We start from the raw sequence: 10,737 nt of genomic DNA, 5'->3' as shown, positions 1-10,737 counted from the left end.
ATAAAAATAGTTTGAAAACTTTCTAAAAGTTAGTAGTTATTATTACCTGACTACACTCCTTCTGTTGCTAATGCCATGATGGTATAGAGATAATATATAGTTTATTTCAAACGGTAACCATGAAGCTCCATCATTTCTTAATCAGTCTATGAACCTCGTACCTACAACAATAAAAAACATTAAACACAGACACTAAGACAAGGTGCTTATAGATCCTTTCTGTTATTAATGTTTTTACTTTTATTTCTACTTGACCGTTCTTATTGGCTTGTTATTTTCACTCTGTACTGCATCCCATCTAAAACAAATGCTTCGTTGAAATGAATGGCAAGTTTAATAAATCCTAAGCATATGGTTCTCGTTCCATATTAGTTTTTCCCGGGAAATAAAGTTTCAAAGATTCTTCTGCAGCGCTGTACTCTTTTATTTGCTGTTAAAATAAAATACTAAACCATTTAACTTCACATACTGCTTCCGATTATTATCCATTTTTATTGAGCAATTGTTGAGTTATTCTTGAATCTGAGTATTATTGGTTTTCCTAGGTACTTTGTTGGAAAAAAACATTCTGAAGCAAGTCCCAGTAATACCCATCACTATAAAATATATTACGATATAAAAATACAGAAAACATTTGAAGATTGACCTTTCATTATCTGAATGCACGGCTATTTAAAGATGTTTAATTGATCGGATGTTCCAACTATACGTCATGTCTCGGTGGACATCGCACAGGTATCCTGGCGCTTTGCGCTCACTGCACAAGCTCCAGGCGCTGGATGTGAGGGGTGCCTCTACTGTATCCACTGAACTTGGATAACGCGTGAAAGACGGTCTTCGCCCATACACATTCTTGTTCCTGAGTCACATGGGTACAGTATTTTGTGTCTATATTATGCAAGTAACCTCACTGAACAGGACTTTTCTGTTCTGACCATGTTAATCGGCTGACGGGGTAAAACAACGCACTGTGATATCAGGAAATCGATTATAACAGGTAGCATTTTACTTACAGTTGATATCTGTTTATGGGACCTATACACTGTTACAGTATCTCTTAGAAGGGAATAATAAGTAAATCTGTTACCTGCTACAATATTTGGGTGAAGTCAGCCCACCTCCCCACACGGAATCAATGTAATTTCGAGATGTTACGTAATGTTAATCAAGTAACTGTTATTTTCTAGTCATAAACCATTTTAAATAACCTTATGAGCTATTAAAGTGTTATTTGTTGGTGTATTCAAATCGAGGCTGAAAATGTGAAAACTGCATTTCTTGTTTAACCGCTAGTCGGATATATCTGGAACAACAGAGGACTTATGTGTGCAGCCAAGATAGCTGTCTGTTCAATATTTTAAAAACAATAAGGGGACACATAATAAAAGCACAAAACATTCGTAAAGATTTTTTTTAAAAAATGACGCGTCTCATTTACACATTTTTCAAAAGAAAAACTCAGTATATATTGGAAACGGAGCACCTCTGCCTCGCTTGAATCAGCCATTTCAAATACCCAGCATTCAACTAGCTCTCCATCAGTGCGAGCAAAATGGCTCGTCTTTCTTCGACAAGCTTTTTCCGTTCTTGTATAAATAGCTTTTCGTGTCTTGAAGCTTCCAGGACGGCATCGTTTTTGTACAAAGGACAGATAAAACCTCACTACGGACGAATGCCTATCTCAAGGCTGGAGGGAACTGCAGGTATCTTGTGTTTAACTTCTTGTGCGCAGACAGAATAAGAACAAAGCGCTGTACGCCTGGACTAGTGCACCAGTCTGTTACACAGGTCTTTAACTTTTCTGCATTTTAATCGAGCTCACAAAAGAATATTATTTAATTCTCTTTCGCCGTTTCGCTTACTTGGTTAAACCCCACCCCAAAAAAAACTTGACGTTCTCGCCTTGTTGTCCACGTACCCCCGGAAGCGGCTGGGCGTGACGTCAGCTGAAACTCGCCTATTGGCGGGAGTCCGTTGTTTAAAAACTTTGGCGGGAGTGCGGCGGTGTAGTTTTTCTGCTACAGTATTGCAGAGTTGAGTTTACATTGTGTAAGTGACTAAAACTTTAAGGACACTTGCATTTTTGTTCTGTAATCAGGGACACTTATTTGCAGCTGTTTTTATATACTATATCCTCCATTTGATTTTTTTTATCGTTTTCTCTTTTGAAAACAAAAATGCCTTGCTCGGAAGTTACTGAAGCTGTTACGGCCAGCTCTCCGGCCAAGCGACAGAGGACGAACACGATCCCTGAAATTAAAGTGGTGCTGAAATTTGCCAAGCTTTCAGAAAACGCTACTACCCCAACAAAAGGATCTTCGAAGGCTGCGGGATATGATCTTTATAGGTGTGTATCTTTTTTTATGGACGCGTATTGATCTGCCTCTTCCTTGATATCCTCTTGTTTTTAAGGTTGCAGGGATTCAGCTTTTCTATCAAGCCCGCGTGAGACCGTGCCCCGAAAAGTGCTTTTATTTTATTACTACTCATCCGTCTTGCAATGACTAGAAAAGGACTAGGGAATAAAAAAAGATCTTCACTATACTGTGCAAAAAAAAAAAAAATCTTTGAGCACCTCAAAGAAAATTCCCGGGGTGGTGTCACATCTCATTCTTCCGTTTCCAGCGCGTACGATTACTCCATTCCCCCGCTGGAGAAGACGGTGGTGAAGACGGACATTCAGATCGCTGTTCCTCCGGGCTGCTACGGCAGAGTGGGTGAGTTGTGTTCCCCCAAGCCCAGGCATTAACAGGGCAGCTATAGCGGGCCCGTTTGAAGCCTCGTCTTGTAACAGAAATAAATAAATATCCCTGCCGTTTTTGTGCGCTTAGCTCCACTTTCAGGTGACGTGCTATTTTTTACTTATGAACGAGAACCCTTTCCCGCATCTTAGTTCTGATATTCTTTTCCTAGCTTTTACCCGTTTTTTTCTCTTTTAGCTCCAAGGTCCGGGTTGGCTGCAAAGCACTTCATAGATGTTGGAGGTAATTGTTGTTGTTTTTTTACTAAAAAGCACGTTTGGCTGCACGATCAAGGTATTTCTTATGCGGTTTCGCAATATTTTGTTTGCATGTTTTGTGAAGTGAGGAAAACATACGACGCTTAACTTCGGTTTCCTTAAATCTTTAACCTTATCCTGCATAGGTGTTTTAGAAATTGTACAATCTGCATGGTGAAGGTCTTTCATGCTTGTTGAAATGGATTTCAGTTAGCGCCACCTGCTGGTGTTGTTTCTTCACTGTCACTGTCCCCGCAGTGCTTGACAAGCTATTCACAATTCTCCCAACAGCGGGCGTAGTGGACGAAGATTATAGAGGAAACGTTGGGGTTGTGCTTTTCAACTTCAGCAAAGAAACCTTTGAAGGTAAGATCCGTTGTGTTTTCAATTAATGTTGTAATAAAATTGTTAGCTTTTAAAATATCTTAATTTATCCTTCATCCTAAATAGTTTTATCTAATAGGGAGTCAATTTGTCTCTCTACTGGTCTTATGTAGTAGAGAGGCACATTCAGCAACTTGCTGTCAGATCTGAACAGGGTGCATCTCATGTATACCTTGCATAAAAGCTGACCATCAAAAAGCTGGGATAATAATGCAGAATGTTTACCACCCTTTTCTTTAGTAAAAAAAGGCGATCGTGTTGCACAGCTGATCTGTGAGAGGATCTGCTACCCAGATATTGAGCAGCATGAGGTAACTAGTCATTTTGATTGTTATAATATAGTATTGGGTCTTGTATTCTTTGGTTAATAAATGTAACATTTCCATTTCAGACTCTAGACGAGACGGAACGTGGAGCAGATGGTTTTGGGTCAACTGGACGCAATTAAAACTGAGTGTTTTTTTTTTCCTGGTGTAGGCAAGTTTAAAGCCTTGTGGGTAGCAGACTCCTCCAATTTTCAGTTTAGAAGTCCTATCACTGGTTCTTGGGTCTGAGTTGCTAATTGAAAAGTGCTTGTGAAAGCTGCCGGATTTAAACCCTCAAAGATGGACAAGCTTATACTTGCTGTATATCGGTGTCTGAAAAGATGTGTTGAAGAATGACAGTGTTGTGTTCTTGCTTCATATTTCATGAAGTTTTTGTTGTCTTGTTCTTGCAAAGCACTAGTTCAGTTTTAAATGGAAGTGAATTTTCCAAATAAAGAAAGTTTTGTATTTAATATTTTACTTTGTTTGGTATTGTATTTTAGATGTTTAGACGTCCCCTTCATGACCTGGAGAATTTTGCACAAGTGACAAATGATGAAGCGTTTTATTTCTGTGCACACTAGCCATTTGTTTTCATTTCGATACAGTGTAAATGAAGATAATCCTTGCGGACATCAGAAAAATGGCACAGTGAAGGCTCAAGACTGCTACAGGCTTTGCTCCTTAACATCACAGGGTGTATTTTCAAAGAAAGCTGTGACTGTTAAAGGAGTACTCATTAGCCCACAGTACTGATGATAAGCTGGCAGAACATTGTGTTCTGTGGTGTGATATTTATTCTACTTCCAAATAATGGTCTTGGCCCAGCAGGGTACAGCACAATTAAAATGGAGTGTCGATAATTTGATACAAATCTACACAATTCGAAAAGAAAGCCCTATCTGAGTTTTTGAAGTGGGAAGTATTTAACTTTTGTGAGGAGCTCTTGTGTATGCCCAGCTCTTTCCCACAATCAATAATAAAATGAAGCAGTATTTATTCCAGTTTAATTGAGATCTGGAAAAGCTCCTTGCTACAGTAATAGTAAGGGCTGAACTTCCTTGCACATGCAGTTTAGTGAAGGTAAGTGTGTAGGATAATTGGTCCTGTTGTGATCCCCTACTTTTTGGAGTCTCTTTCCATGAACATTCTTGAATTAACATCAATTAACATTCAAGTGCATCCATCCAATTACTAACCACTTCAATTCAGGGTTACAGGGGAGCTGGAGCCTATCCTGACCAGCCACTGGGACAAGGCAGGGTACCAGTTCATCATAGGGCCCCTACAGGGACGCACACACTCACTTCAGGGCCAATTTTCTCAGAAGCCACCTTGTCTTGGGACTGTGGGAGGAAACCCACATGAACACAAAGAGAACATGGGAACTCCATGCAGATAGCAGGTCCAGAATTGAACCTAGGACCCCAGTGCTGCAAGCCAGCAATGCTAACCACACCCCCACTATGTAACCGCAAATCAAAAGTACAGCATAAGAAAAATCTGATGTAGAATACGTTGGTTTTGGAGATGACAAACAACGTCAGGCTGGAGCTGAGAGTGCTGGGAAAACCAGCAGTTGAGCTTCAGCTGGGTCACCTGGGTAAGGTATCTGGTGTGTTAACACCTTAAGAACACAGAGATGTATTTTCTCAGGTACTTCAGAGAATTTGGATAACCACAATTCTGAATTTCTCTCATCAGTGTAAAAAGTTTTACTCCACGGTGTGGTGCTAATACTTGGTTTCAGAGCTTGCTTTTGATTGAGTATGGGTTGTTTCTGAAAACAAAAATATTACATTTAACAGTATTAAAAGACAAAATTACATGCATTTCCTGAAAACCTGCATGTAACAATGCCAAGTGTTTAGAAACTTAAGAATTGTGTAACATTTCTTGCACTTCAAAATTAATAAAACAAAACTACACAGTGTTTTTTAGAAATAATATAGAGAGTTTGGTACAAAATAAATGTTTTTGACATCATTCGTGACTGACCACAATATATGCAAGTGACTTAGTTGCACAACCACCAAATGACCTCATTAGTGAGAAACTCGACAGGGAACAGGTGATGGGGTCATTCAACCTGTTGAGGGTCGAGCCTTGTGGAAAGCAAGAAGGAAATACTCGGGAACCAATCTGCCTCGCTTTTCTGTGTTAATGGTGTGCTGGAGAAAAACCTGCCAACTGCCAACTGTACAGCTACAGTAAGTCCTCTACTGATGAGGCAAGGTTTTGTGTCGATCAGCCTATGGACACCTGTGAATGTGGCACAGAGATGTGCATTAATTGTGTATAATAAAACAATCTATGGGGAGGTCCAGTGTGGTGGTCGGATCAAGAGAATGCCCTACGTGTCCAGTCTTACGTAGATAAAATAGTGCGCCCAATACTAAAAACAATCTTACTTTCCAGAAAACAACTTTGTGAGTTTGTTGTATTTTTAAGTGACAGGGTTATTTTGATGCTTAGTATATTAGAAGGATATTCAGTTGCTGTTTGCTGCCAATGTGGATTTTAATTTTAAAAAGTCATCCAGTTCTTAATAGTCTGAATATGAATAAAACTACCAGGCCATAATAAATCTCATGTGTATGTAACCTGTATTGAAACACTGCTGTTGCAGATAGAATTCTAAAGTGGGTTATATTTTATGACCATGACAAGGAGGGCAGCTGTAATGGTTATGACTCTCAAAGCATATGAAGAAATAAATGCCTAGTATCGACTGAATGTCAGGTGTGCATTATATTACAGGAGACAGCCACAGCAAGTAATGTTGATCACATAACACGATCAGAGAAGCAGATGCTGAAGACGACGAGATGACCTCCACATGAAATCTGATTTTAGTCAAAGACATTTCAGCTCACAAGAAATATGACTCCTGTATTTTCATTTTCAGAACAATGTCAGTGCAGCTGCTGCAATGAAGCTTTTCTACATTTCATATTACTACAGCAGAATTCAGAATAACAAACACTGTGTTGTTCCTAGTTATGGTTGAGGTATAAGGATATGCACATGGAAGCAAGCATTGCAAATTTACTTTTAGAGGAGCCTGCACTTGATATCTGTTACAAGAAAATTCCAACAGATGTAAAACTCAATTGAGTTTTTTTAAGCATATATGTGCAGTTATACCCATTTTTAATGATTAATGTAGCCAAATCTGGGAGGATATTGAAGAATGAAGAGATAAGAGAGATGCCCAGGAAGTGAGATAATAATATCATTTTCTTGTTTTTGTATGTTTTTGCAAACTATGCAGTCTAGTGGCTTGACATAGGCTTTATGCTCAAATATATATAAAGATGCTGCCTGTCCTTGATCAGTAAGATAAGGGCATGTATTTGGTAAGCTGGCTGTACGCCCAGAATATGAAAAGAACTAACTGTTGTCTAGTCTGCAACTTAGATATAATTAATTGGCAGGTGTTGCTGTTTTATCATTTGTTTAGAATATGCCATAGTAACTTTTTGTGTTTTAAGGTATAAAGGACCATCTTCAGCTACTTATTTTTTAAGTCTGGTGGTTGCAAGCCGGACTTCCATATGCATATGAATAAAGGGACTTCTGCTTCACAGACACCTGAACTTTGTCATTTGTTTGACACTACAATATTTAACACAATTCATCTGGAAATAAGAAAACTGCGGATAATTTGTTTTGTGAGAATTACAAATGTTTGCTTAATTGCATTTAAATGTCTGGGTACTCAAAATCAGTTTTAGGTTTGTCTAATTTATTTAATGAACAAGGATAAATTAAATCTGCCCCATACCGTAGATTAAATCTATTTTGGTCTGTGTTGGATCTCCAGTATTAGAACAATATACAGTAGGTTAATGTGAAGTTAGGTGGTATTGATCAACTTTGCCCTGATCTTTGCCCTTCATCCTTTGCCTTTCAAAAGATCACAACAAATTAAATTCAGTCTTAAAATTAAAATCCCACAGTATGTTCAAATCTCAAGGCATTCAAAGTTAATTTTCTGTGACATCATTTAAACTGAACTTAAAGCTTTAAGGCCACTTTGTGAAGATCTATTACAAGGCATTCCAAAAAGGAACAGATATTTTTGTCAATGCCAAACCTTATTCAGACAAAAGATTTTAAAATTGAAGCCATGTGCAGCTTTAACAATAACTCTCCTGTCTTTGTCTTGGACTGCTAATAACCAGCACTGCTATGTAGGTCAGCCTTGATGGTTACATACACCATAATGAAAATCACTCTGTGATTCGTGGATCTTTAACTAATAGAAATTACTCAGCTACTCTGTGACAAGCCATATCTCCCATTTATGGCTCAGTTATACCACCCAGTAGATAATTTAAGATCCAGGATTTTCCATTGAAAAAAAATGTAAATGCAATGTGAGGTACAACAAAAAAACATTTGTTTTCAAATAAGATTAATTTCTTACCTTGTTTCGCCTCTCCTGATCCACTGGTTTCACTGGAGAGAAAAATGGAAGCTCTCACACAGTCCTGGGGTGATCAGTAGATTCTTCAACAACTCAGTTTTCTCCTAGGGTGTACAAAAGCCTAAGGAGCACATTTACAAAGAGCTGATAAGAAATATATGTGCAGACTCATCTTTGGGAAGTCACCTCCTCTGACATGGTTGAAGGAATCAGAGGAGAGTAAATAACTTCTTGAAAATAAGTAAATAAATAAGCTCTCGACATCGTGCTTCACCTCCCAAAGCATTGTTAAAATGGACACTGTGAGGGCCTCCACCTGGCTGTCTTACTCGAGAAGTCAGCCACTGCTTAAGTGAGCAACATTCTGCCATTTCTCAGTGCACTCAGAAGTTGACATGTCAGAAGTGCTGAAGTTATCATCAGTATATCAGCACACTGATAAACTATCAGTATATATGAAAATATATAGTGGTACAGAATTTAAAACAGCTCTACAGAATGATTTGTGAAGCCATAGTTCACTGACTGCTTCAGGGTTCTCAATCAGAGTTAGAGAAGCAGACAACGTCCGAGAGAGATATGGATGGGAAAGTCTGAATGGTGGCCACTTATGAAAACAGACACAAATTAAATTGGAGTTATTGCCCTGGGATAGCCACTATAAACCACAGCCGTGTGATGATTCTTAATTTAGTAAAGGTTGGGGTGGGGTTTAGTCACACGTTTTCAGTGTCATTCAAACTTCTCTTTAGCTTTAGACTGAAAATGACATTGAATTTCAGCTGATGCCCACTCAATAGCTATCTTCATTGTGGCATTTCTGAGTCTGTAAAAATGGGATCATGTGTCATATTAGCGCCCTTTGGAGGTGTGCTCCAGGTACAGCAAGTACTGAGACTAAGCGACTATAGCAAAACAATCACATGAGATCAAGGGGCCGAATGGCTTCCTCTCATTTGAGGCCTTTCTGATGTTCTCCAAAAAAGTCTGCAGCTATGGTTCAAGAAATGGGGGAGAAAATAGATATGCAACCCAATTTAAACCAAAAATATGTTTTTTTTATTGTGAATTTACTTAAACTAAAACCTCATTGGTGTGAACAGACACTGGTACTGAAGATGATGCCATTAACGTTATCTGGGATGAGAGCACTGGTTGTTGTATGATTTTGGAGAACATGAGTGGCCTTACTGGCCTCAGTGCACTGTTATGAAGTCACAGATATTGCATCATCAGAACGGTGTGTACAATTAAAAAGAAGTAGTTGGTCTTTATAAGCACCATTACAAAACCCTTCCATACAGGGCTTAAAAATCTAGTTAACAAATGCTTCCATGATTAAAAAAGTAGCATGATTACAGTATACACACACTTAATTTACATGTTGTATAGGTATAACTGAAAAAAAGCTATTGAGCTTAACTTTGGTTGGTTGCAAAGTAACTTGAAATCTTTAGACTGAGTAGAAATTGCATTTTGGTTACCGAGTTTGTAAAATATTACAGTGCATTCATAAATCTATGATGTCTTGTAACTAGCACCAGTTAATATAATAAACTGCTGATCTATTCAGTTGAAAAAACAAAAACAATTGGAGAAGCATGGTTAAGAAAAAAGTCCTTCAAGCCAGAACATAATCTTCAACTTCTGCTGAATGATGAAGTCTCAGCATTAGTGCCTCCTTGCCTCTTATGTGTCCCCAGTTATTGTTTGTAAGATTCAACATATCAGCATACAAAACCCTTATTGAGAAGATGAGCTTTATTTATACAAAAGCCTGAGGAAGTGGTTGATTTGGGGGGAAGAATTGGCCTCCCATGCCTTTTCTTAACATTGAGCAGTGCTTTTTCATACTTTTGAAAATAAGAATAAGAGATTGTATCAGTGATATGTAGAATCTGCTTGGGAATCGACAAAGCAGTCCATTCCTTTTCTTTGGCGTCTGCGGTTTCACTTAGTCTTCTTGTGCAGTTAATGGAGAATAATTTGCACCTTCATTTTTAATGTGTCTCCCAGCTCCCCTGTGAGGTAGTCTTTGTCATACTTGTCTTCCAGGTGAGCCAGTTCTTTCTTTTTGTACAGTGGGACACTGCTGATTTGTAAAAAGTAGGCTCCAGGAAGCTGTTGCTTCTTGGTTAAACGAAGGTAGCTTATTCCATTCTTCTGGTTGATTTTGAAGAAGCCCTCATCGTTTCCAAAGTCAATGACATAGCGGATGTGGTTGTTAAGGGTGCTGAGCGCAGGAACAAACTCCAGGATATGATCTTTGTTGCTCAGATCTGTGATGTTGAAGCTGAAAGCAAGGGTGTCTTCAGTATCCACACTGTCAAGGCTCATTGCTTCTTGTTCATTCTGTAAAATTCACAGTTAATCTTTGTTATTAAAATAGTAATATAACACATTTACACTTTTTGAAATGCTGTCACTCTACAGCAATGTGCTCACTCTGCAGGAAAATGCACTCAAGCACCGGTAAGGAAATTTACTGCCCATCTTTATATGTGTATCATTATGATTAGAAATAAGAATTTATGAAGATGGTATCATTCTGCAATTCAAGCACAGCTCAGTCAGAACTAGCACTGAAGGTCAGATGAGCTCCTTGTTTTCCCATTCAA

The 10,737-nt window shown here is 38.5% G+C and overlaps 2 protein-coding genes across 5 annotated transcripts in view; one reads left to right on the top strand and one right to left on the bottom strand.

The window, feature by feature from the left end:
• The first annotated feature begins 937 nt into the window (after positions 1–937).
• dut (deoxyuridine triphosphatase) lies at positions 938–4,119 on the top strand. 3 transcript variants are annotated; one of them, XM_088921392.1, is made up of 8 exons: positions 938–997; positions 1,617–1,703; positions 2,194–2,347; positions 2,626–2,717; positions 2,940–2,984; positions 3,290–3,364; positions 3,623–3,693; positions 3,774–4,119. In XM_088921392.1, exons 2-8 carry the CDS (start codon positions 1,673–1,675, stop codon positions 3,828–3,830), a joined length of 525 nt encoding a protein of 174 aa, XP_088777518.1. In that variant the 5' UTR covers positions 938–997; positions 1,617–1,672; the 3' UTR covers positions 3,831–4,119. The 3 variants fall into 3 exon arrangements, with proteins under 3 accessions (XP_088777518.1, XP_088777517.1, XP_088777519.1); XM_088921391.1 differs by lacking the exon at positions 938–997 and having other exon boundaries at positions 1,015–1,703; XM_088921393.1 differs by lacking the exon at positions 938–997 and having other exon boundaries at positions 1,015–1,703; positions 2,169–2,347.
• Positions 4,120–9,158: 5,039 nt separating this feature from the next.
• Positions 9,159–10,737, bottom strand: part of fbn1 (fibrillin 1) — a 75,101-nt gene continuing 73,522 nt past the window's right edge. For both annotated transcript variants that reach the window (XM_088920986.1, XM_088920987.1), the window contains one exon: positions 9,159–10,471. In XM_088920986.1, the coding sequence (XP_088777112.1) occupies positions 10,091–10,471 (381 nt within the window). In that variant the 3' untranslated portion in view covers positions 9,159–10,090. The remainder of the gene's footprint in view (positions 10,472–10,737) is intronic.

This window comes from Atractosteus spatula, chromosome 7, assembly GCF_055471065.1.
Source record: "Atractosteus spatula isolate fAtrSpa1 chromosome 7, fAtrSpa1.hap1, whole genome shotgun sequence".
Taxonomy (NCBI): Eukaryota; Metazoa; Chordata; class Actinopteri; order Semionotiformes; family Lepisosteidae; genus Atractosteus; species Atractosteus spatula.
The sequence above is the reverse complement of the archived record's forward strand: the minus strand, read 5'-3'. Positions and strand labels throughout refer to the sequence as shown.

Bases quoted from the DNA above. Each gene is read 5' to 3' on its own strand.
- dut (XM_088921391.1), top strand. From the start codon at position 1,553: ATGGCTCGTCTTTCTTCGACAAGCTTTTTCCGTTCTTGTATAAATAGC. The intron at 2,985-3,289 runs GTAATTGTTGTT...TTCTCCCAACAG, and splicing joins GCACTTCATAGATGTTGGAG to CGGGCGTAGTGGACGAAGAT. The intron at 3,694-3,773 runs GTAACTAGTCAT...TTTCCATTTCAG, and splicing joins CAGATATTGAGCAGCATGAG to ACTCTAGACGAGACGGAACG.